A 27,065-nucleotide genomic window follows, 5' to 3' on the forward strand; every position below is an offset into this window, starting at 1 on the left:
CTGTTGGTATTTATCCTCTCATTTCATAGAAACTTATATGCAATATAAGTCCTCCCTCATGAACTGAAAGATTCCCAAAAGACTCAGGGATTTTTCAGGAAAAACATTGAATTTTTAAATATCAATTGAAATGTAAAATTGTGATAACAAGCCTCAATGTTGAGAATAATTTGGAAATACTGAAAATATTTTTTGAAATAATTAATTTACATGACCAGTTTTCTGAGGACAAACATAAAAACAAACAAACAAACAAACAAAAATCTTTTGACAATAATACCTATTTTTGTTTTTCTTTCATTAAATCATGTCTCTTCCCAAAAGTCATATTGCTAAGTATTAATAATTCATTATCATTATGAAGGGGAGTGTGAGCATGATCCCAAAATAATAGATTAAATTTTAGAACTATGTAGGTGTATAACTAAAAATCTAAATCTATTTAAACTGGAAACAAGTGACTACTTAATGGATACAGAGTTTTCATTTAAAATGATGAAAATCATCTGGAAAGTAGAAAGTAGTGATGGTTATATAATATTGTGAGTGTACTAAATGTCACTAATGGTAAATATTATATGTATGCATTTGACAACAATTTAAAGAAAAAAAAAGCATGGAGTTTTGTAAACAGTTTATATCAGACATTCACAGAAACACTTTAGTTAAGGGATCTTCAAAAAGGTATTATTTTAGGGCACTACTAATCCACCTTTTAGTGTGGAGTATCTCTCAGCGCTCCTCAGTAAAGTTTTCTTCCTGTTAGTGAGTTCTTAGAATTTGTTGCTTGATTTAAAGAGCTTTTGTATTGTTGACTGACAATAGGATATTCTGAAGACCAAATAATTGTTTATTTTCCAAAAGATTTTTCTCTTTTTATGATCCAAGTCATGTAGTCCAGTAGTGGAACAATTGTTTTTTTATTTATTTATAAATATTAGATTTTATTTATTTATTTATTTATTTGAAAGAGAGAGAGAGAGCAAGTGGGAGTGGGTTAGAGGCAAAGGGAGAAGGCAAATCCCAAGCCAACTGTTGAGGGGTTGATCCCACAACCCTGATATCCTGACCTGACCCAAAACCAAGGGTCAGGTGCTTAACTAATTGAGCCACGCAGAGCCCCCGGAAAAACAAATATTTAACAAAAGTTCCAAAAACAAATAATCATAAGCAGATCACTGCATACATGTCATTAAATATACAAATTACAAATTAGCAAATGCAGTGTGTAAATGGTTATGTTCGTTTGAACATACAAATTATGGGAATAACATTAGGTAGAACTAAAATCAAACAGAGGAGCACATTCTATTTTGGATGTAAATTTTGATATAAATTCTTGGTCATGAATGGAAGTAGTAGTCAAAGAATTTCCATGCCTTTGTTGCCTAAACCAGGAGAAACATATAAACTCCTTCCTACTTGGTATAATACCAAATGGGGTAAACAGAGGTTTAGGCACTGATTTAGGCAGAAATAGGAGGCAGGAAGTTTGTGCCAGTTTGAGTTTTTTGGCTTTGTTTGTTTGGTTTTTGCTTTTTTTAGGTCTGTTGGCATAGACTACTATGTAGGAGAAAATGTATTCTACCTGGCTATGAGAAGGTTGAGAACCACTGGGCAGACAGTTTGCAGACAAAGGGGAACTGAATAGGAATGTAAGTGGGCATAAGGATGCAGAAGGGTGTCACTAGTGAAATGACACTTGTGTGCGCACGTTAAGACAGAGAACAACTTGTTACAACAAGAGAGGAACATAAATTATTAGTTCTCACTGAAAGGAAGCCGCCACTGGAAGTACTGATTCTGTCCAGATCTTTACTGTAAAACCAGGCATGTCCAAACTGAATGAACCATATTAATTGGAGTAAATGTCTATTACCTTCTCCAGGTATGTTCCCACGGACTAAGTTTACCTCCCCAGTGATTCTTAATCTTGGAGTGTAAACACTGAGCCATGGGATACAGCTCTTCCTTGGTTTTGCTGGTGGTTTAGTTTTCAGTCTTGCTGTTGTCTGAATGTTTGTGTCCTCCCAAAATTCATATATTGAAATCTTAACCCTGTCAAAGGTGGGTCTTGGAGAGGTGCACAATTCATGAGGGAACCTTCTTGAATGGGATGAGCAGTCTTATACAGAGATACTACAGAGCTCCGCAACCCTACCATGTGAAGATACAGTGAAAAGTCCACCACTTGGAAGAGGGCCCTCATCCTCATGCTGACTTTCTGATCCCACACTCCCAGCCCCCAAAACATAAAAGATAAATGTTTGCTGTTTATAAGCCACCCAGTCGATGCTATTTTGTTACAGCAGTTTGAATAGACTAAGACAAATTGGAGTTCACGGTATTGGACAGTGTTATTTCATGGATTCAACACACTTATATTCTGACCAATTCTGTTAAAATAACTAATACTTCCTTTAAAGGCTATCATTATAAGGAAAAACCTCATAAATTCTGAAAAAATGGGGATTGGTTTTGTTTCTATTTTATCATCTACATATTTTTGAGTCTACTTTAATTCTTTAATTCTTGGGAATGCTTAACTTTCGGTTTCCTGAATCGGTACATAATTAGGTTTACTTAAAACATGTTTTCATAATTCTACAACAATTCTGCCCTTTTCTAGAGGATAATTAAACATATGGATAATGAAGAAGTCAAGGGGAGATTTTAAACAACCTTTCTGAGAGTCAAATAGTTCTTACAAAGTGGCTTTTTTCCCCTGTTGGTTTACTGACAATGGAAAGGCACTTCCCAACGGGCCGTTATTTTCAGAATCAGTGGCCCCAGATGACTACCCTCCCTGTGGTGGGGTTTATGGAGCAGATGGTGCAGGCAACATGGGGAACATTATGGCGATGACATTAGCAGCAATTATTCCACCACTGAGTATTAGTGTTCTACGTTTTGTGATGCATGGAAACCTCTGTGTGCAGTACATCAGAATTAGAAAATCTTATAAAACGAAACCGGCAAGACATTTGTTAGAGAGTTTGCACTTTGCTCTCATTTCTTTTTTTTTTTTTTAAGATTTATTTATTTATTTGACAGACAGAGATCACAAGTAGGCAGAGAGGCAGGCAGAGAGAGAGGAGGAAGCAGGCTTCCTGCTGAGCAGAGAGCCTGATGTGGGGACCCTGGGATCATGACTTGAGCGGAAGGCAGAGGCTTTAACCCACAGAGCCACCCAAACGCCCGGACTTTGCCCTCATTTCTTTGAGAAAGGAAAATTATTTTTCGATCATTTTGAAATGATCCAGGGTCTTTTATTAGAACTCTTAAAAAGAGGAAGAATTCTGAGTTATTTTTCCATTTGGCTATGAATTCAGTGATTTTTGCCATAAATGTTCTCTTTTCTCAAGTGATTGGCAAAAAAATTCTACTGTTCTAGAAACTTCTTTAAAATATGAGAGGGATGCCAAGGTGGCTCAGTTGGTTCAGCAGCTGCCTTTGGCTCAGGTCATGATCCCAGGGTCCTAGGATAGAGTCTCAAATCAAGTTCCTGGCGCAGTGGGGAGCCTGCTTCTCCCTCTGCTTGTCACCCCTTCTGCTTGTGCTCTCCTCTCCCTCTCTCTCTGGCAAATAAATAAATAAAATCTCTAAAAAATAAAATAAAATATGAGAATGATATGAGAATATGAGAATGATAATGTATACAAATCAATCCAAATATATATATTATATAGTATATATATACTATATATAGACTGTAGTATATATATATATACTGGGTGGGAGCCACCCAGGCACCCCTTTCCTCATTATTTTAAATAGCAGTATCAATCCATTTCACTGCTATGTAATATCTAATTTTGTCGATATATCATAATTTATTACCCATTTTCCTGTCAATGAATGTTTGAAATGGTTTTTGTTTTTACTACAGCTAAAGTGCTACTATAAATATTTTTGTATTATATCTTCTGGCACACATGTACAAGAGTTTCTTTAAGGTTTATACTTAGAACTGAAATATTGGTCTCTTGTATATCTAATTTATAGTACAATGTCAATCTTTCTCACCTTTTTCTACATTCAACAGTCATGTATGTGGTATCATTTTCCTCTCTATTCATGCCAACTTCTGACATCGAACTTTTTATTAACAATACTTTTGGTACAAATATGGTATCTTATTAACGTCTACATTTTGCACTTCTTTGCTATCAGTGGGCTTCAAGATTTTTTTCACATAATTCTTGGATATTTGTAGTCTTTGCCCAGTGAAATGTCTTCTTTTGACTACTTTTCTACTCAGTTTTTTTGTCTTTTTCTCAATGATTAGCATGAGATCTTTTATAGCTTGGCACCAGCCAGCTGTCAGTTATACCTGTGTGGAAAATATCATCTTCCAGTATGGTTTGGCTTTTCATTATCCTTAAGGGACCTATTAATGAATAGAATTTCTTAACATTTGACATCATAGAATTTATTAATCTTTATTTTATGATCATTACTATTGTGCTTTTAAAAGAATTTACCCTACCTCAAAGCTATAATCCTCTGTTATGTTTTCTTTCTATTTTTTTAACCCATCTTATTTGAACTTTCAACTCATCCAAACTTTTTTTTTAAGTGTTATTGTTGGGATAGAACTGAACATTTTTGTCATAAGCAAAACAATTTATTAAAAAATCCAGGTGTGCGCTGCTAATCCAACTCTACTTCCTTTATATATCAAATAAAGATTATTTAGACTCCTCATTTTGTCCCATTGTTCAGTTTGCCTGCACCAACCATAATGTTTTACAGCTTTATAATCATTTCAATTATCTACTACAAGAAGTCCCTCTACTTCTTTCTCCTTCTGTAAGAGTGCCTTGGCTATCCGAAACCTTCAGAGGTATTCTGTATAAATTATACAATTAGCTCATTAATTTTCTCAAAAAAATTGTTTTGTTCTGACAAAAATTGCATTGACTCTAGCAACTAGTTTGCACATAATTGTTATCTTTACAACATTTCCTCTTTCTTTGTATAATAATGGCATCTCGCCCTATTTATTGATTTACTTACGTTTTCAAGAAATTAGGAAATGTTCTAGGTAAAATCTCACAGTTATAAAGATTTATTTCTACATATCTTATGTGATAAGTCAGAGCACGGGATATTGATTTTTCAATATTTCAGTTCATTTCAACCCCATAAATTACGCATTCATAGCAATTTTTTATAGAGAAGTCTAATCAAATTTGTATCGGAGTTCACTAGTTTCTTGCTCATCATTTCTGTTTGCACTGCAGAACAGCATTCTGTGGTTTTTTTTTTTTAATTCTGCCCTTCTGAAATGCATTAATTAAAAGTCCATTTTATAAATGTTCAAGAGAAAACTTTTTCTTTAATGCCTTTCTTTCAATTTGAAAGAATTAGTGAGTACACTAATCAAATTAACTCTAATATTGTCTTAATATTTTGATGATGTTAACCCACTATATACTGGGTTTCATTATTGATGCAAAGTCTACCACCAGTCTCGGTATTTTCCAATAAAGGTAATTATAGGGCACCTGTGTGGCTCAGTCAGTTAAGCATCTAACTCTTGGTTTTGGCTCAGGTGATGATGGGTCCTGGGATTGAGCCCTGGTCAGGCTCTACACTCAATGGAGAATCTGTTTGAGAAGAGTCTCTCTCCCTTTGTTCCTCCCTTTGCTCTCTCTCTCTCAAGTAAATAAAAAAAATATTTTTTTAAAAAAGGTAATTATATACATACCATACACGTCATACAATTCATCCTTTTGAGTTTATAATTAAATGACCTTTAGTGAACTCACACAATTGTGCAACCATCACCACAACCATTTTTGAACATTTATTTATTGTTCACAAGGAAACCATGTACAATTTAGCAGTCCTTCCTCACCTCTCCCCAACTACTAATCTGCTTTCTGTCACCATAGTTTTGTCTAATGTGAACATTTTATATATGTAGAATCATACAATACAGAATCTTTTGTGACTTTAAAAAAAAATTATTTGACAGAAAGAGACCTAGCGAGAGAGGGAACACAAGCAGGGAAGCAGGAGAAGACGAGGGAGAAGCAGGCTTCCTGCTGAGCAGGGAACCTGATGTGGGGCTCGATCCCAGGACACTGGGATCGCGACCTGAGCCTAAGGCAGGTACTTAACCACTGAGCCATGTGACTGGCTTTTTTAGCACTGTATTTATAAGATTCATCCATGTTGCAACTTGTATCAATACTCCATTTTGATGAATGGATAAATAGAATGTGGTGTTCCATATGATGGGATATTGTTTGGCAATAGGAGGGTGATCTTTCAAACATATTTTCTTTGCCTTTGATATTCTACGGTTTTAATATAATGTCTTCATACGGACTTATTTTTATTTACCTTTACTTGTATGTTTGAGTTTCCTGTATCTTTGCAATAGTTTCTTTTGTTTATTCTGCGAAATTCTTGTCATTTTCTCTGTTGGCTTTTTTTTTTATTCGTTTATTTGTTTATTTACAGCATAACAGTGTTCATTGTTTTGGCATCACACCCAGTGCTCCATGCAGTACGTGCCCTCCCTATTACCCACCACCTGGTTCCTCAACCAGGTGGAACTCAACTGAGCCACCCAGGTGTCCCTGTTCAGAAGTTTCTTATATGCTTTAACATATCCATTAAGTCTTTAATTTCAACAATTGTATTTTCATTTTATTATTTTTCAAATATTCTTGGTCATTATTGGCTTCTATTGTAGAATTTATCTTTTATTTCTTTAAATACATTTTACCTGTTTATCTCATATTTTTGATGTGGAGTTGTCAAGTCTGCATCTCCTCATGTCTACTTTCTTTTGTCTGTAGTAAATTATTATTGGTTATAAACATATATTTGGTTGAACTTTATCTATGATATTCTTGAGGGACTAATTAATGAATCCTTAGTCACAGGTCCAGTTTTTCCATCTTGTGGTGGTGCAAGACTCGGTTTCCCAGTCTAGGCACTTGCATTTGCTTACCACCACTGCTTTTACTTTGGCGTTAGCTCACTCTTATTTTTGTTACTATTTTTTGTCTTTGAAGAAATCCCTTTATATTCTTGTAAGACAGCAAACTTTTTTAAAGTGTATATTTTTTCCATTATTCATAAAATAATGTCTAGGAGAAAGGCCCATCTATGTGTCTGTCTTCCATTATGTTGGAAGCATACGTCCTTTATAAATACATTTTTCATCTATATCTGCATCCTTGTCTGTATTTCCTGCACATCAAGTCCTTTTTTCTCTCACTCTTTATTCTGTTTTATTTTTTGAAAGAAGACTAACACCAAGTAAAAATCAGTAAAGTTCTTATTTTCATAATATACTCCTTCCATATCCCCTGTTTTCATTTTTGTTGTGTTCCATTCCCTTTCCTGCAGATTGTTTGCCTGGAGGTGACAGGCACTATGCATAATTCAACTTTATAACCCTCAGCACATTGCCTGTTACACAGAAGGTGTTCAATAGATATCAAATAAAAAAATAAATTATAATACTTAAAGTCGACCTAATTCCTGTATTAATCATACAAAAATACAGTGATTACTGGATTTTGTGTCAAAATACAGGACACTTTTATTATGTTCCCAATGTTTGCCTGGTTAACTTTTTTTTCTTTTTTTTTTTCATTTTGAAAACCAAGCTCAATTAGATATTCCTCAGGAAATCTTCCCTGATCCTTCCACCTTGGTCCCTATTAGCTATAATTTCTTTATGTTTCCATAGCATGCTGTGCGTGCCTCCAATATAGCACTTATAATGTGGAAAGATAATTGTCTGTTTATGATCTATCTTCTACAACATAATGAACAATTTGACAGCAGAGACTATTTTTCAATATTGTATCATCAGCACTGAACTAAATTCCAGATTGGCAATATGTGATAAACAGTTGTTGAATGAATCTAAATAAATTTGAGACTAACGTTGGTCTTTTTATATTTTTAATGTGAATAAACTCTATTGAACTTTTAGTAATAATAAATGATCTATCTCATGCTCAAATATATGCACGTGTCATTGAGCGTACACACTTTACTTTCAAAGAAAATAATTGAATAATAATGTAGCATGACAAAATTTGTGTCAAGTTAAGAATTGCATGATTTTCAAATAAATTTCTAATAATTTAATAAGGCTAAATACCATTCTCTAATAACAGCATCAATAGCATCAACAATTTTAAAAACAGTAAAAGAAACTGAATTTTTTATACCATTCTCTAATAACAGCATCAATAGCATCAACAATTTTAAAAACAGTAAAAGAAACTGAATTTTTTAACCTGAATAAAGTGTCTTTTCAAAAGATTAATTAGTATCCTAATTGTTGAATTTGTAAAGCCATTTTTATTAAATAACATCATAAATAAGAAAGGCAGTGATAGTTTCCACTATAATCATCATTTTAGATTAAAACGTTTGCAATCATTGGAAAGCATTCAAGATGTTTAGAAAAAATATTCTAGTTAGTGATATTATTTGGTTTTGTTCTATTTTGTGATATTTTAATAATAAAAGTATTTTTTAAAAATATTATCTTCTGAAAATATTCCTAGTATTCTTAAGTATTCCTAGTATTCTTAAGAATACTTTATGCCCCTAATTTTTGCTCAAATCTATTGAGACATAATGAAAAAAAAGTTTAATTATACTAAATAAATCAACACATTTAAGTTTTTTGCCAGTTGCATGATTCCGTATGTTCTAGGCTCTAAGCGATCACATGAAAAATTATTTATGTAAAAAAAAAATGCATCATCAAAACAAAGGAGCAAAGGGAGGAAAAAAGAGAGAGAGAGACAAACCAAGAAATAGACTCTTGGGGCACCTGTGTGGCTCATTCCGTTAAGGGGCTGCCTTTGGCTCAGGTCATGATCCCAGGGTCCTGGGATTGAGCCCTGCATCTGGCTCCCTGCTCAGTGGAGAGCCTACTTCTCCCTCTCCCTTTGCCTACTGCTCTCTGCCCACTTTTGCTCTCAATCTCTCTCTCTCTCTGTCAAATAAATAAATAAAATCTTAAAAAAAAAAGAAACAGACTCTTAACTGTAGAGCATAAACAGAGGAGAGGTGAAAGGGGCAATGGGTAACATAGGTGATGGGAATTAAAGGCGGCACTTGTGATGAGCATCGGGTATTGTATGGATGTACTGAATCACTGTGTTATACACCTGAAATTAATATTACACTCTATGTTAACTATACTGGAATTTAAATAAAAACCTAAAAAAAAAGAAAAGAAAAATGCATCATATCACTATTGGAATGATGATTTAAGAAGAATACTAGAACATTCAGTGAAAATAAAAGATGCAAAAACCCATGCCCAGTATAATTCCAACTACAGGAAAATGTGTAGGATAAAGAAAAGGAAAAAAAAGACATCAAGGTATCAATAATGACAGTATTGTAGAGACCTGTTTCCTTTACTCTGTAAGGACACAGTTGAAAACCACTTGCATACATCACCAGTACGGAAATGTGGCCACTAGTCCTACAGAGGCAGTGTGTGTGTGTGTGTGTGTGTGTGTGTGTACGTGTATGGGGAAGTGGTGGAGGAGGAAAGAGGAAGACAGGAACAGAGACAGAAAGAAACAAAGAAACAAGGAGAGGACGGGGCAGAAGTAAGTAAGAAGGCAGGGAGAAAAGGAAAAAGTGGGAGAAGTCTGCGGATTAGAAATTACCTGAAAAAACTAGGGAACTTCAAACTTATAGACCAGAGGGAAGAGACGCACTTAACAACATTTATTAACACTTAATGATGATTTTCCCTAATTGGTCATTTTAGTTAGTTTCTAGCAATCCTATACTCCCCTACAGAGCCAAAGATGAATATTGTATTCTATGTTATTTTAGGTGCTACATCAAACTGTGATTTTTACTAACTTTGGTCTTTCTCCAGGGTATTCATTATGGAGAAATGACAACTTGGTGTCTATTAGATTTAACTGGATAACATTTAGGTATAAGGTGTGTGTAATTTCCCATCAGTAAGGATGTTAATCAGTAACCCCAAATGCCTTAAAAAAAAACAAATAAACAACATCAACAACAACAACAAAAAACCCCAAAATATAAACCACATAAACTCAGAATCTTTGCATTAGTTTACAAAACAGTTGTTTTGCATGCAAGACAATCATAACTGGCAGTATATAATGCCGGCAATGTATCCTTTAAAGCTGTGAAACCAGAATTTATGGGTCTGAATTACAACTATGCCTCCTATTAGCTTTGTAATCATGTTGAAGTTACTTGGCTTATCTTGGTCCCACAGTCCACATCTGTAAAACTGTGCAAATAATACCACCTACCTCATAGATTTGCTATGAGGATAGCAGGAGGAATCCACAAAGCAACTAGTATAACATGCGGCACAAAGTGATAGGTAAGCAACAATGTTTACCATTATAGAAAAGGGCCCTGGAACACAAACCTATTATATAGAGAGATGGGGGGGGTGGCAGACGGGCATTGAATAGAAACAGGAAATGCAGAAATACATAAATTTTGAAATGCAAAAGTTGATACAATAAGTTAATGATAAGCTTATCATATGGGTTTGAAAATTTTCCATATTATTCACCAGGTTCAGCATCACAATTATCTAACCCAAATTCTTATGTGGCATATCAAAATGCCCCTATTATTTCAAAAACTAATTTATAAACAGAAAATAAAACCAAATTTGTATTTAATATGAATTTTGATTTTGAGGATCTAAAAGCTAATATTTAATGAGTGTGGTTCTAAGTACTTCATGTGGATCAATTTAATGCTCGCAGTCACCCCCATGAGAGGAAGCACTATTATAACTATCCCTATTTTGAGGAAGAAAAAACAAGATACAGGGAGATTAGAAAGCTATCTCACTGCAAGAGCTGAGATTTGATCCCAAGAAGACTGAGTCTAGTATATGAACCATTATAAAATTTGCTTAATTGAATTATTATTTTTTGTACTTCACAATGTAAAATTTCAAATATAAGGTCTATTACTTATTATGTCATGTATAGATGGAATTTGAACTAGATTTTAATGGATACTTACTTTCAAAACCAAACATGATATATAACTTTACTTTGTCAACAAAATATTTTCTTAAAACATTAATTTAAACTAATTAGAATAAGGTGTATCATTCTATTCTAATAATAACAATAAATGTGACTTCTGAAATGTCAAAATTAGTTTTTCTATAGTATGGAATAATAACTATATTTCATCACTGTTACTTTACAATATTAATAATATACTAATATAGTATAACATATACATTAAGTATATAACATATAGTTAACATATAACTTATCAGTTATTTTTCTTAGCAGGTATCATTATAACTGGATTTGATTAAAGCATCTTCTCCCAAAATTAAGGCAGAGAGAATCTGACTTCAGTCCAACCACCTATTTCTTTGGCAGTAGATAGGGATGGTATTAATATAGTATAACACATAACAAATATTATTTATTATAAAACATGAAAAAATGATGAAAAAGTAAGATTAACTTCTGAAGGTTTTACTGCAAAAGGAGTTTGTAGAGAAAAGAATCATTAAATGTCTCTGTCCTAAATTTTTATGATTCCATATAAAAGTCAATTCAGTTGCCTTATAAGACTTATGAATGAGTTCAATACATGTCTAATTTCAGAAATGGAAATATAAACATTTATTTCATTTTCATATATATCATCTCATATTTATCATTGTCTTTTTTTTACTCACTTATAACCTTTCTATATTTTCGCCCTCATAGGGCATAGCTCAGATGAACAGGGAAAATTCCATCAATGAAATGATTAGACTTTTTGTATGTTTTGCATTTTAAGAATAATTCCATTTTAAACCAACTTTAGTAAGTCTGTTTTAGAATTTTTTGCATGTGCTGCATACACATCCATTATCTCTATTTTGCAAAATTGTTTCCTGCTTTAGTTTCTGGTCTTTAAGTATAGGCAAGTCATTTCAAATCAAGTTACAAGGATTTCTTTTAGGTGGCATTATTTGACTACCATTTAATTTACTCTATTTACACAAATGATCAGGACTCACGAATTATGTTGGTTGCCAGTATAAATGGGATACACCAGCTATGAGGATTAAGTTTTAAAAATTTATTTTCAAAATGCTGAATTTGGTTGTTTAATAGGGTAGTTTCCCAGAGCAATGGTCATTTGCAGACAATTGAAAACCCAAACTTCAAGAACAGTTGAAACCTTAGTTTCTAGGTTTTCAGGAGATGGTCATTTTTGTTTTGTCAGTTTTGTTTTGGACGCTGGCCCTAAACCAAATACCTAAGTATGTTAGTAAACAAAGATATTTCTGGTTATTCACAGAAAGAGCACAGTGGATACAGGATAACATTTGGCCTTGATGACAGGTGACAGTTGATTTCTGCCTTGTGTGATTTAGAAACAGAAACTGAAGGACACCTGGGTGGTTTTTGTTTTTGTGTTTTTGTTGTTGTTGTTGTTTTTCTGTTTTGCTTTGTCTTTTAGCACATTCCTGTAGCAAAAGTTGTTCCTGGAAGATTTGAGATTCTGTCTATAAAATTTATCGCTAAACCAATAGCATAGGATAAGGAGATTCAATTAAATTTTATTATATATACTGTAGCTTAAAAGTACTTTCATTTTAGCCTCACAGTGGGAAACACTTACAGACTGTCTCAAATATATATATATATATATATATATATATATATATATATATATCTTAAGTCCAAAGGAAATTCCTTACTTGTCAGTTATTATCCCTAGCAGGCATCATTATAACTGGAGTTGCTTTCATCTTCTCCTATGGTTAAGGCAGAGAGAAACCTACTTTAGTCCAATCACCTATTCCTTTGGCAGTAAATTAAGGTTGAGACACAGACTACAGAGCAGTAAGCAACGCAAGAACTTGCACCAACCAGGGAGCTATGCTTCTTGACCAACTGAACTCTAGGCTAAGGGAGGGTGAACTGTTTTTGGCTGGTAGAAACTTGTTCATATATCCCCATTTATGGGTTCTGCAGATCCTTGTGGTTGGTGGGATTTCCACATTATTTTGAACTTTGTGGTAAAAAGCTGAAGTAAACTCTGCTCATTGTCACTTTGGAAGATACATGGGGCACCTAGCAAGCAGAAAAAAAATATTATTTGGTATGTAAACTCAGTTGCAGTTAGGAGATAAGTGTCTCCGTGCACAAATAATAATCAAGAGAACATATAGATTTGTAACATTTACTACTCCAAATTTGACCTCCCTACAAGAGAAGCAGTCTACCAGGTCTGATATTATGGAAACATTCTTTGTTATTGCTTAGTTATTATATTCTGTTAACTGGCAATTTGGTTTTCAAGGAATAAAAAAGATGAAAACTGGTGTTCAGTTCCTCTGAATATCTCCAGCCTTGGCTATTTTCCATGGAAATGAAATCTTCCTCAAATGTTCACTTCATTCACACTTATAACAAAGTCTGAATGTTTAATTTATTCACTTGTTTCAAGAATCTAATGGGAAAATTGTATTTATAAAGTCAAGGTTAGTGTTTATGTTCATATATGTACAAAACCTATGCATACACCTGGCTATGAATCTATGTCATTCTATACATTAGCCCAGAAATTGTGAGCAAGAATGTGATTGAAATCTTTGAATCTTCCCCTTTTTAAGTCAACTATGAGTAGTCTAATCAGGAAAACTCTTTAGTCAAATCTTCTTAAAGGATTACTGACAATAACATCCCTTTATTATTATTTCATTATTTCAAAATCACCTTTTATTTTTTCCAAATCACCTGTTTCATGGAACTTACATGCTATGTTAAACATGAGGAAATGTATCTTCATTGTAAAGAAGCATATATAATCACTTTTATAAAACAGCTTTCAAGAAAATTTCACTAAATGCATTCTGGATGCTATTGGATATCTACTGAAAGAAATGGTTCTAGAAAATAAATGCAAAGATAAAAATATTATACTTCAAGTGTCTCATAGCAATCCAACATTTTATTCTAACAAACCAGGAAAGTGAAATTTGAATGGAATGGCAAAATATAAGCATAATAAAATTGTACTCTTCTGTGACCTCTTCTTTGGAGACATTTAGATCACTAAGAACATGGGCAAAGCCTTGTAACTAAAATGACTCTTGTCAGTAGTAATGAGTGAAGATTGTGGGGTATGGAAAGCTCACAAGGATATCAGTGACTTTTGCTAAAATTCAGAGGTGCCCAAAGCATAGCACATAAGATTCTGAACTTTTAAAGAAGTTTTTTCTATCTTTCTCTTATCATAGGATTACAGAGTGAATATCTTTCTTCGTCAGAAATGGAACGATCCCCGCCTTGCGTATAGTGAATATCCTGATGACTCTTTAGACCTAGACCCTTCTATGCTAGACTCCATCTGGAAACCTGACTTGTTCTTTGCCAATGAAAAAGGTGCCAACTTTCATGAAGTTACTACAGACAATAAATTGTTACGAATTTTCAAGAATGGAAATGTTCTTTATTCAATAAGGTGAGTCATAGGCAAATCCCTGATTCCAGTGAAATACTGTTTTTTTAAATGAATGTTTTGAGATTTTTGAGTAAGTGCTATCATTGTTCTTCTTGAGTTCCTCTAATATACCATTTCCCAAATATGTCCAATCACCAATAATAGACCCAAGTTCCAGATCTAGAAACTGTATGAGTAATTCTTAAAAATCCACTTTTTAAATTTATTTTTTATTTTTCAAATATTTTATTTATTTGACAGAGAGAGACACAGCAAGAGAGAGAACACAAGCAGGGGGAATGGGAGAGGGAGAAGCAGGCTTCCCAGTGATCAAGGAGCCTGATGTGGGGCTTGATTCCAGGACCCTGGGATCATGACTGGAGCCAAAGGCAGAGGCTTACTGACTCAGCCACCCAGGAGCCCCCAAATCCATTTTTTAGAAAATAAATGGCTCAGCCTCTTAATATCAGCAAAATTGGTGGACAGTTTAAAGGCAAATGGAATGATAGCTGATTCATATACTATGATTATATTTTTTACAGATGCATACTTCTTTAAGATATTTGTTGGTGAAGAAATATTTGGATTTACTTGTCTGGGATTCATTTTCCATAAATTATTTTTCAGATATTTGTATTTTTTTTTAATCTCCTTGGTGTTCTCTGGTCATTCTTTAGTAAAGATCTTATTTACATTTCAGTTATTTATAAAGCATTTCTCAGAAGACTATATAGCTTTTAAAAATACAAAAATATAACTAATTAATACAAAAATATAAACAATGATATTAAAATTTCTTGACTGTTCAACTTGAGAGCTCATTCAACTTTGTCTGTTTATTAAATATTGAACAGGTGTAAAATCAATAAATAAGAGTTGAAAGGATGTATTTGATGATTTGTGTCACACTTGAGAAATATTCTTAAAACTTCCATAATTAATTTTCTTTATTTAGTTTATAGGTAGGTTATGGATATTTCATTGTTTATATCAAGTCCTATTGGATTGGAAAATGGTGCCATGCATTATGAATTGCTTACATATCTTGGCAACATTTTTGAGAAAAGTTATGAAGTGATTCTGAATTGCCTCTTTTGTCTTTCAGTATGAGTTCAGATGAAACAGATGTCTCTTAGCTCCTTGTTTTTTGTTTGTTACAACCATGCTCACTTAATCAGAATAAATTCATTTTTGTGAGTTGTTTTTAGAAATCTCATAGGACTTTAAAATCTTCAAATGGCAGTTTCTTTGTTAACAAAAGTTGTGCTAGAAAAAAAAAATCTCACTCAATTTACCAATCGAACATCTGTGATGTTTCATGAGAGACCTGGCTTTCTTGCTTGTTTAAAGACTGTCCTGGAAATCCTGATCGATTGAACGTATCCATTTATTCGTATCTCCTTCCTAAACCTCCTAAAACAAAGAAATAAACCGAGTAAGGAATAAAAAAGGCATTAACACACAGGAGGATGAAAGTAATGGGAAAGACGACAGTGACAGATGAGAGATGATGACATATTTTAGGACGCTGGAAAATGTATGCATTGTGAAAACTGACTTAACAGGCACAACTGAAATCTGAGCTACAGAGAGGGACCCCAAAAGGAAGAAAATAATATCCTCAAGCTTTTAGAAATTTAAGGTATCTAGGACTTCAGAAAGTGGAAGTTAGATAAGAAAGAAAAGGACAAGAATTGATTTGAAATCTGGAGAAAGAAGACCGAGCTTTCTATTCCTGAGTTTCTTGTCCATGTCCTTCAGACTAGGAACTACTTTTTTTTTGCCATCTGAAATGAGCAGAAAGAGGATGGAAAACCTGGGGGAGGTTCTACCATGAGTTTCAAGAGTAGACTCCAGGCACAGCTGACATCTGTCATGGGGCATTATACTAAGAAAATGGAGATTACATGATGTTTGCACACTGTATGGTGAAATGTTTGTTCTCCCTAAAATGCTGAAAGCCAGTCCTAAACCTCTTCTATTGAGCAGTAGTAGTCAGAAGAATGTACCTCTGAGAAAATATCTATAGATATGACAATTGGGAAACCACCAAGAAAAAATCTTCATGGGGGTTGCTGGGGGGAGGTGGGATTGGGAGAGGGGGAGCGGGCTATGGACATTGGGGAGGGGAGGCGAACCATAAGAGACTATGGACTCTGAAAAACAACCTGAGGGTTTTGAAGGGTCAGGGGTGGGAGGTTGGGGGAACAGGTGGTGGGTAATGGGGAGGGCACGTTTTGCATGGAGCACTGGGTGTTGTGCAAAAAGAATGAATACTGTTACGCTGAAAAAATAAATAAAATGGAAGAAATTAAAAAATAAAAAAATAATAAAAAATGAAAAAAAAATCTTTAAAAAAAAAAAACAAACAAAAAAACAAAAAAACAAAACAAAAAAAAATCTTCATGGTCATGTTATTATCCTACTGTTAAGCCCATTACTCAGTGAACCATCTGCTACTGAGTTCCAAATGGTTTTTCTTACCTTATTTTTAAATAAAAACAGACATTTGAGAACATTCTATAATAGTAATGATCAAAAAAGAAGCAGAGGCCATGGAATGCCTGGGTGGCTAAGATGGTTAAGCGTCTGCCTTCTGCTCAGATCATGATCCCAGGGTCCTGAGATTGAGCCTCATGTTGGGCTCCCAGCTCAAAGGGGAGTCTACTTCCCCCCCCCGCCGCCTCTCTCCCTGCTTGCACTCTCTCTGTCACTCTTTCTTTCTCAAATGAGTACATAAAATCTTAAAAAGAGAGAAAAAAGCAGAGGCCAAAAGAAACACACAGAGGAAATAAATAGGAAAGAGGAGAAAATTAAAGAAAGAGAAAAGGATTGACTTGAGAAAATACGGAGAGCAGAAGAGAACATTAAAAAAAAATCTCTGGACAGATGAGATAACTACATGCATGAAATAAGAAAGGAATAAAAGGAATCATTCAGAGCATAACAGGAGCAAAGAATAAAGCAAAGTGAGAAAAAGAATCAGTAGAATATTTGGAAGATGAAGTGAAGACATCTCCCAAAAAGTAGAATCAAGACACAAAGAAATAGAGGAGAAAGAAAGTGAAAATCAGCACCTCAACACAGAGGTTTATATCTGATTAGAAAGAAAAAAGAGAAAAAACAAAGTTTTCCATGAAAAACAATGACTATTGAAAGGGACATTGTAGCTCTGATAGAGAGTTTGTTGAATTTGTAGCTCTGATAGGGAATTTGTTGATTATTGAAATGAGACAATTATTAGTACTAGGGAAAACAAAATGCTACATGAGAGTTATAATTATAGCAAACAACTATGCTTAACCATGAATAGTAATTATACATAACATGTAAACACTGAATATTAATTTAACCATAAATATTTATGTAACTAAATTTTGAGTATTCTGGGAGAATTAAGTACACAAAGTGTGGTATAAAAGACATAGAAATAGTAGACATAATAGTTAGAAATAGTTAATAGTTAGACATAATAGTTAGAAATAATAGACAATTTCACAAACTTAAAAATCAAGCATAATATAATAGCAATTGAGATATATGACTATAAATCATTGACTAGTGTCTAAAGAGAGGCTGCCACCAGGAGCTAGAACTGAACTGAGGGTACGATGGAGAGGACAAAAATATGCTGGTTTTTTTTTTTTTTGTATGATATTTTTTTTTCCATTTTATTTATTTTTTCAGCGTAACAGTATTCATTCTTTTTGCACAACACCCAGTGCTCCATGCAAAACGTGCCCTCCCCATTACCCACCACCTGTTCCCCCAACCTCCCACCTCTGACCCTTCAAAACCCTCAGGTTGCCCCAACCTCCCACCCCTGACCCTTCAAAACCCTCAGGTTGTTTTTCAGAGTCCATAGTCTCTTATGGTTCGCCTCGCCTCCCCAATGTCCATAGCCCGCTCCCCCTCTCCCAATCCCACCTCCCCAAAGCAACCCCCAGTTTGTTTTGTGAGATTAAGAGTCATTTATGGTTTGTCTCCCTCGCAATCCCATCTTGTTTCATTTATTCTTCTCCTATCCCCCTACCCCCCCATGTTGCTTCTCCATGTCCTCATATCAGGGAGATCATATGATAGTTGTCTTTCTCCGATTGACTTATTTCACTAAGCATGATATGATCTAGTTTCATCCACGTCGTCGCAAATGGCAAGATTTCATTTCTTTTGATGGCTGCATAGTATTCCATTGTGTATATATACCACATCTTCTTTATCCATTCATCGGTTGATGGACATCTAGGTTCTTTCCATAGTCTGGCTATTGTAGACATTGCTGCTATAAACATTCGGGTACACGTGCCCCTTCGGATCACTATGTTTGTATCTTTAGGGTAAATACCCAGTAGTGCAATTGCTGGGTCATAGGGTAGTTCTATTTTCAACATTTTGAGGAACCTCCATGCTGTTTTCCAGAGTGGTTGCACCAGCTTGCATTCCCACCAACAGTGGAGGAGGGTTCCCCTTTCTCCACATCCTCTCCAGCATCTGTCATTTCCTGACTTGTTAATTTTAGCCATTCTGACTGGTGTGAGGTGATATCTCATTGTGGTTTTGATATGTATTTCCCTGATGCCGAGTGACGTGGAGCCAGAAAAGACCTCGAATAGCCAAAGGAATATTGAAGAACAAAGCCAAAGTTGGTGGCATCACAATTCCGGACTTCAAGCTCTATTACAAAGCTGTCATCATCAAGACAGCATGGTACTGGCACAAAAACAGACACATAGATCAGTGGAACAGAATAGAGAGCCCAGAAATCGACCCTCAACTCTATGGTCAACTAATCTATGCTGTGTTTTTGTTTTTGTTTTTTAATGTTTTCTATAGTGTTTTAACTTCTGGTCTCAGTTTTGTTTTTGTTTTGTTTGCTTCCAGTTTACTCTCAGTTCTTTTGCGTTTGAACTTCTAAATGATATCCATGAATTGTACTGATAAATTTTTATATAAAGTCCTTTTCAAGGGAGGGCTCTCTTAGATGTTACAAGTTGGGATTTGGTTTTATCTTACTTATAAAATTAGCTTGTTACTTTTTTATGGACTCAAGACTCTGGGTCAGAGATAAAGGAATATATTACTTATCACAAGCAACACGAGCATCAGTGAATTGACCTAATTTCTCCTTTGCCCTCAAGTTTCACTGGAACAATGGATCAGGGTAACTAACACACACAGTGTGTCTGTGTCCCAGCTGTGGAACACTGAGCTTGGGGAATCCATTGCCTTTATTATAAGCAGTAAGCAAGCCTCCTCTTTGTCCAGAAGGACAACATTATCTCACCTCTCAAAATTAGCAGCTGTATAAACAACCCAGAAAAATGGCTCAGGTAAAAGAACAGTCTGGGCCTTACAGTCTTGGTACACCCAGCAAGAGGTAGGTGTACCAAAACACACAGAGACCCATGGATGACTGTCTCTCCCAAACCATATCCAGGCTCAATGACTTACCAGCTGTGAATTGGGGCAAGTTTGTGGGTGAAAGGCTCATTTTTCTTATATTCATGATAATAATTACCTTGAGCCTGAAATAACGTATATAAAGCATGTAGCATAGTGCCAGACATACAACAGACAGTAAAGTTGTTTTTTGTGTCTTCCTCAAAAACAAAACAAAATAAAACACATCAAAACAAAAACCCAAAAAAATGTAAGTGCTAGTATTTTCCAGAATCTATAAAGTAGCATTGTATGGACACTTGTAAGTTATTAATGTAAGTTTCCATTTTGTCACTTGTAAAAGGGGGATGGCAAAATCCTCATTATGAGGTAAAGGAAGCAGTTAAATATTATCCACTATTGGGGCTCCTGGGTGGCTCAGTAGGTTAGACCTCTGCCTTTGGCTCAGGTCATGATCTCAGGGTCCTGGGATCAAGCCCTGCATTGCATCGGGCTCTCTGCTCGGCAGGGAGCCTGCTTCCCCCTCTCTTCTGCCTGCCTACTTGTGATCTCTGTCTATCAAATACAAAAATAAAATATTTAAAAAAATATTATCTACTACTTACTTTACTAATACTACTAATACATACTAACACACATCCAACTTTACTGTTTATATTATGGGAGGATTAGTGTATTAAAATTCAAATAACAAGAAGAAATTTTAGATCAAAAATGCTATGCACAGTGACTTGTCAAAGATCATAAGACAATTTCAACTTTTATTTAAAGTAAATATAATCACTCTTTCTTTGAAATTCAGTTGTGAAAAGAATTTAGACTTACTTATATAATGTGTATTTATTTTTGGAACATGAATTTTTAATAGATAAAGCAAACTTATCAACAGATGCTTTTTAAGGTGTTGTTTATTCAAGGGCAATCAATTTACAATACCATAAAATAGATGTTGTGAGGAGAATTTTGCATGTCTGTGATTTTGCATATTTTCTGAAGAGGTCCTTTGCTTACAGCAGCTTCCTGAAGGAACCATCCATGACAACACAAAGATTCCAGTGGTGATGGGTTGACAGCTTTAAAATCATCCCTAAAATCAGATTTCAACAAAATTCCAGATTAGAACATTAGTTACAATCTCCCTTCTAGTGCTCCAGCAATCTAATCCCTCCTGAGAGTTTTTTGATCTTTATAGAATCATAATAAAATACCAAATCACTCAAGTAAATATATAAAATCCATGGGGAATCTCCTTATATTTTCTAAAGTTTAACTCCATTTCACTGATTTTGGGGGAAGAATCATTTATGCACCTTTTGCTTTAAATGTAATACTACTGAATGAAATACGTCATTTCTTGTGTTATATAAATATAAAATTGGAAAAATCATTTCATTAAAAAGCCCATTTTCATGAAAAATGTTTCAAGGCCTTTGGAAGGCAGTATACTTAATGGTTAAGGGTGTAGAATGTAGATCTGGACTCCCAGATTTGCAAATTCAGCCCTACTAATCTCTTTTTTGTAATGCCACTAGAGTTGACCTCTCAGTTTCCTCATCTATAAAATAAGGTAATACTGTTTACCTGTCTTGTAAATTTGTAGTAGGGAAGTAAGTTGAGAAATTGTAAAGTATTTGTATAGTATCTACTACATAGTAAGTTCAATAGATGTATTACCCCTATTATGATATTACAGATAATATTGCAAAGCTGATAATTAATCAAGAGGTCATTGTTCAGGGTCCTGGGTGGCAGAGTTGGTTGATTAACCAATTCTGGTTTGGACCCAGGTCATGATCTCAGGGCCCTGTGTTGGGCTCTGCATTGAGCACAGGGTCGGCTGGAGATTCTCTCTGCCCCTCTCACTCGTGCTTTCTCTCTCTCTCTCTCAGATAAATAAATGAATCTTTAAAAAAAGAAGAGAGAGGTAATTTTTCTTACTGCATCAAACTTAGAAATATTAGGAACTAATAAAGATACTTTTCAGTTTCATAAAGAGGCAAAAATGGAGTCAGAAAAGTTTTTTTTTATTTAAATACACATACTTAGTTAATCATTGAGATAGACACCATACTCTAGGCATTGCTTATTCAAAAATGGGCAATACTGGGGAACCTGGGTGGTTCACTCATTTAAGCATCTGCCTTCCACTCAGTTCATGATTCCAGAGTCCTGGGATCCAGCACCATATCTCAACATCCCCAGCTTCTCCTTCTTCCTCTGCCTCCTTCTCCCCCTACTAGTACTCTTTCTTTCTCTCTCTCTCTCTCAAATAAATAAACAAAAACTTTTTAAAAATGGACAGTACTGGGCGCCTGGGTGGCTCAGTGGGTTAAAGCCTCTGCCTTCGGCTCAGGTCATGATCTCAGGGTCCTGGGATCAAGCCCCGCATTGGACTCTCTGCTCGGCAGGGAGCCTGCTTTCCCCTCTCTCTCTGCCTGCCTCTCTGCCTGCTTGTGATCTCTGTCTGTCAAATAAATAAATAAAATCTTTGGGGAAAAAAAAAGGACAATACTTCCATTTTCATCAGGTCAACTGTTTGTCATAGATTATAGTCATCTATTTTAACATTACTACTTCACTAAGCCAAGACTTTTTAAGAGAAAATAAGAACACCATATCCTGTTTATGTGTCTTGTCTCAGAAAGAGAACTTAGTGTCCTTGCTTACACAAGAAGATATTCATTTCCAAAACAGTAGAATGTGATTAATTGCCTTTTGATTTAGTTTTCTTTTGATGTGGTCAGAGCATATCTTTAATTTATATATAATGTTTTGATGAAGAAATTTAGTATCACACCCATCAGGTTGACATGTATTTTTTCACCCATATGTTGTTAAAGAGGTAATTGTACAATACTTTAAACAAAAGAAAGAAAGTCAATAAACATGTTTTTTAGGATATGATTTATGACAGAAGCTCTACAAACAGTGACTTTCTTTGCCAAATAATTCCTTTCAAGCCCTTCTCTTTTAAAGAATTATGTAATGTCTCTCATTTTCTGCCAAAAAAATAGCCAGGATATGAATTTGACATCACATGCATGGTGAGAGCTTGGAAAAGATTCTGAGAATGCTATTCGCTTCCATACAAAAGGTCACAGAGTTAATTCTCCAAGCCAACATTTGAAACTAGCTGTCCCGAGAGCCTTGGATGTTTGGAAAATTAATGTGCCTATGTTCAAAATATACTTGTACATACACTTCTAATGAACCCTTTCACAAGAGAGAGAACATTGTGTCCACCTCATTTTACCGTTGTCTTTTTCCAGAGAGAACTTTGTAAATCTACAGGATCATACTCACAGGATCACTTAACCTAGCTGAATCACAAGAAATTGCTCTTTAAGAATGAACCATATGAATTATTTTAGTGTGTTATGGACTCTGACTTGAAGGAATTGTCAAATGATCCTCCTGGGACTCTAAAAAATTCAGCAGCTTCACATGTCTGTCTGTTTATATATCTCAAATTATGTTAATTGGGCCTCACCAAGAGCATTCACCGTAGAACATGCATTATTATAACTTTATGTCTATGGTCTACATGAAAATGCCATTTTGGAGAATGTGGTTACATTTGAAAGTCTGATGATTACTTTTTGTTAAAGCTTAAAGAGGTTTTATATGTGATTTAAAAAAATTAAACATTTATTTATTCATTTTAGAGAGAGGGGGAGAGAGAGAGCATGAGTGGGGGCAGGTGCAGGGGAGAGAAAATCTTCAGCGGGCTGGATCCCACTATCCATGAGACATGACGTGAACAAAAGCGAAGAGTCCAATGCTTAACCAATTGAGCCCCCTGGGCAACCTGACTTTATATGTGATCTAATTGAGTCATCTTTGTGCTCTTCCTATGTAATTCAGGGATGGGGAAGATGAAGGAGTCTGAAGGAGGCAGAATACTAGTAATCCTTAATGGCTAATATTTACTGAGTGTTTACTATGTGTCAGATACTTGCCTAAGCACTTTACTTGTATTAACTCATGTATTGCTCACAATGTTTCTTCAGCGCAAGTACTACAATTACTTTCATTTTGGAGATGAGAACCCTGAAATATAGTGAAGTGAAGTAATTTATCTATGGTCACATTTTAGTTTAGGTAAAAAAAAACAAAACAAAACAAAACAAAACAAAAAACAAAAACAAAAAAAACCACCTCAGGTGCTCACTGATATGCTGAATTTCAAATTGTGTCATGAGCAAGCTTGTCTTCAACATTTGCCCACCTTCCTTTTTTTTTTTAATATATTTTTTATTTATTTGACAGAGAGAAATCACAACTAGACAGAGAGGCAGGCAGAGAGAGAGGAGGAAGCAGGCTCCCCGCGGAGCAAACAGCCCGATGTGGGACTCGATCCCAGGACCCTAAGATCTTGACCTGAGCTAAAGGCAGAGGCTTTAACTCACTGAGCCACCCAGGCGCCCCAGATATGCTGAATTTCAAAGGGAATACTTTAAACTTTTTTTTAAGATTTTATTTATTTATTTGATAGAGATTACAAGTAGGCAGAGGGGCAGGCAGAGAGAGAGGAGGAAGCAGGCTCCCCGCTGAACAGAGAGCCCGGCGGCAGGGCTCGATCCCAGAACCCTAGAATCACGACCAGAGCTGAAGGCAGAGGCTTTAACCCACTGAGCCACCCAGGCCCCCCCCGCCCCACCATGGGAATACTTTAAACAGAGGGGATAGAGAGTTCTCCCATAAGAATGTTATTTGAATAAACTTGGGTTTGTTTGGAACTGGGCCTCTTTTTCTCAGGTCCAAGAACTACAAATTCTTGCTAATCTTTCAAGATCATATTTTCCAATAAAAATGCATATTTTCATGAGTTATGAATTATCTGAAATGTCAACAGATAAATACTTTCTGGAAGGGAAAATGAGCAGAATGTTGGTATACACCATCCAGGTCATCCTACTTTGTGGGAGCCAAATTAGAGTTTGTTTGGTGAGCTCAGGATTATGTCACACAGATTCTAGTGTGAAATGTTCTAGTCCTAGAGCAGAGGATCCCAGTATAACAGCTAGAATTTTCAAGTCCTCGAGACTTGGGTTTTTTTTTTCTCCCTCTGCTATTACTGCTGGTTATTCACTGAAAACTTCTGCAGTGTTTCAAAAATGACTGAAAGTTGTCACACAGGATTGCTTCTTGTACCCCACTTTTTCAATTCCCTGGATATACTTGCCTCCTCCAATGTGCTGTACATGTGATCTTGGGGAACTCTGCCCTTTGGCATTTGGTATTAATTTTATGGAATCCACTCTCAAATTTCTTTGTGAGGGTCTTTTCTGGAAATACAGACCTTTTGTAGACATCTACAGTCCTCTATAAAGGAGTGAATGATTGAGCAAAACAAATAAATCTGATGGGATGCTTAAATATACAGTTTTTCTCCTCCCTGAAAAATGGATTTATATATAAAGGTACAGCTGTTTCATAGTAAATAACATACCCAAGCTGGAGCAAATTTTATTTTGAAAAGTTGTTAGTCACTAACCAAAGCTTGTTTCTCAGTTGTACCCTGAACAACAGATTATTAATATGACATCATAGATTACTTTTAAAAATAATTACTTTGAACTTTTTCAGGCTGACATTAACGCTTTCTTGTCCAATGGATCTCAAGAATTTTCCAATGGATGTACAAACATGTATAATGCAACTGGAAAGCTGTAAGTACAGACAACTTACTTTTTCTGAACATTTTGAAAAAAGTAGTCAATACAAATTTTAATGGATTATGTAGATAATTTATAATTTTGTAACTGTTTTTGTCAGATATTTACTAAGCAGACATGTTATCTGTCACCACATAATGAAAGTAATCTTTCAACACATGCTGTCTATACTATGATAAATAAATTGAGGGTCTAGGAATAACAGTTTTAGGCTTGACAGACAGCTATGTATCTCTATACAAATTATCAGAGGTAAAAAAGAAAATAATCATTAAAAACAAACAGCCATTTTTTAAATAGGGTACCTGTTAGAGACTAAGCATTTTGTATTTGCTATGTTTAATACAGAAAAGATATTGCTGTCCCCATGTTTCCACATGTGAAAATGGTCATTTTGAGTGCTTGAGTATTGTGCTCCAATGTATGGAGGTGGGACAACAAATCCTCTGGTTCCCGAGATTATGCCTCCTTTGAGCCATTTTGCTAAAGTTTATTCAGAGCGTACTCTGCTGGGTATGTTATACGTGTTATCTCAGGAGAAGAGAAATTTCTTACTCTTTATCAGAGATTTATCCAAGCTTACAAGCAATTCCTTTAAATTTCTCATCTTTCAGAGTGGATCCATCGGCATCATTGATTAAGGTTAACACAAACATTTCACGTCTTTCTGTTTCTTTGAACTTATCTGTAGAATCGACCTAAACTTAATTGGTTTTCAACATTTAACAACATAAAAATGTAAGCATGATGCAATCTTTTTCTTGTGGTTCTTTGTTATATCGGAGGGAAAAACGTCTGTTTAACATATTCCTTGAGGAAAACTGGAAGGTAGGTCTTCAGAGTCTCAGGTCTCAGAGGCAAGGTTTGTAGTGTGCAGGAGCTGTCGCTAGATGGCGAGCCTACTTCATGGGGGAATGCGGCCACGCCTCTCCATTTGGTTTCTCTTCAAGTAAGGAAGTGGAAATTCTCGTACTCTGATAGTAACTCCTTCTTGTTAAATTTAAATGCATGACTTTTATGAGTAGTTCTTAAGTGTGAAGCATACACATGAATAAAGTACTGAGCAAATGAAAGGAAAATAAAATAATGTCGTTTTAGTTAGGAGTACTATTTAGAAATCTAAGTGGAGAGGGGCAAAGAAAAGATTCCCAGCAGGGGAGATTTTTTTTCTTTTTGAGCCCTACCATGAAAGCATTTTGAGGACGGGCTGGTTCTGTATCTTGTTTGCAAAATTGGGTATATAACGTAGAAGGGTGTCAAGAAAGAAAATCATGTACAAAATAGTTGAAGACAAACTATTGCCCTCATTACTAAACCAAGCATGGTGGATATTATCTAATAGGCAGGAAGGAATTGTTCAAGATTTAGGAGCAAGAAAATGAATCTTCTTTAAAGATTCTTTCAGCCAAATGAACGAAGGTTATTTAAGAAGGTTTCATAATATTCCAAAACAAAGAATAGGATTAGGGACAAAGGGGAATGATGTAGAAGGTAGAAACAGTAGAG

General features: G+C 35.1%; 1 protein-coding gene across 2 annotated transcripts in view; it reads left to right on the top strand.

Annotated features, from left to right (window-relative positions):
• The window catches only part of GLRA3 (glycine receptor alpha 3), a 189,858-nt gene that overhangs the window by 94,747 nt on the left and 68,046 nt on the right, over positions 1-27,065 (top strand). For both annotated transcript variants that reach the window (XM_045997855.1, XM_045997856.1), the window contains exons 4-5: positions 14,279-14,502; positions 25,471-25,553. In XM_045997855.1, the coding sequence (XP_045853811.1) occupies positions 14,279-14,502; positions 25,471-25,553 (307 nt within the window). The remainder of the gene's footprint in view (positions 1-14,278; positions 14,503-25,470; positions 25,554-27,065) is intronic.

Source organism: Meles meles, chromosome 2, assembly GCF_922984935.1.
Source record: "Meles meles chromosome 2, mMelMel3.1 paternal haplotype, whole genome shotgun sequence".
NCBI lineage: Eukaryota > Metazoa > Chordata > Mammalia > Carnivora > Mustelidae > Meles > Meles meles.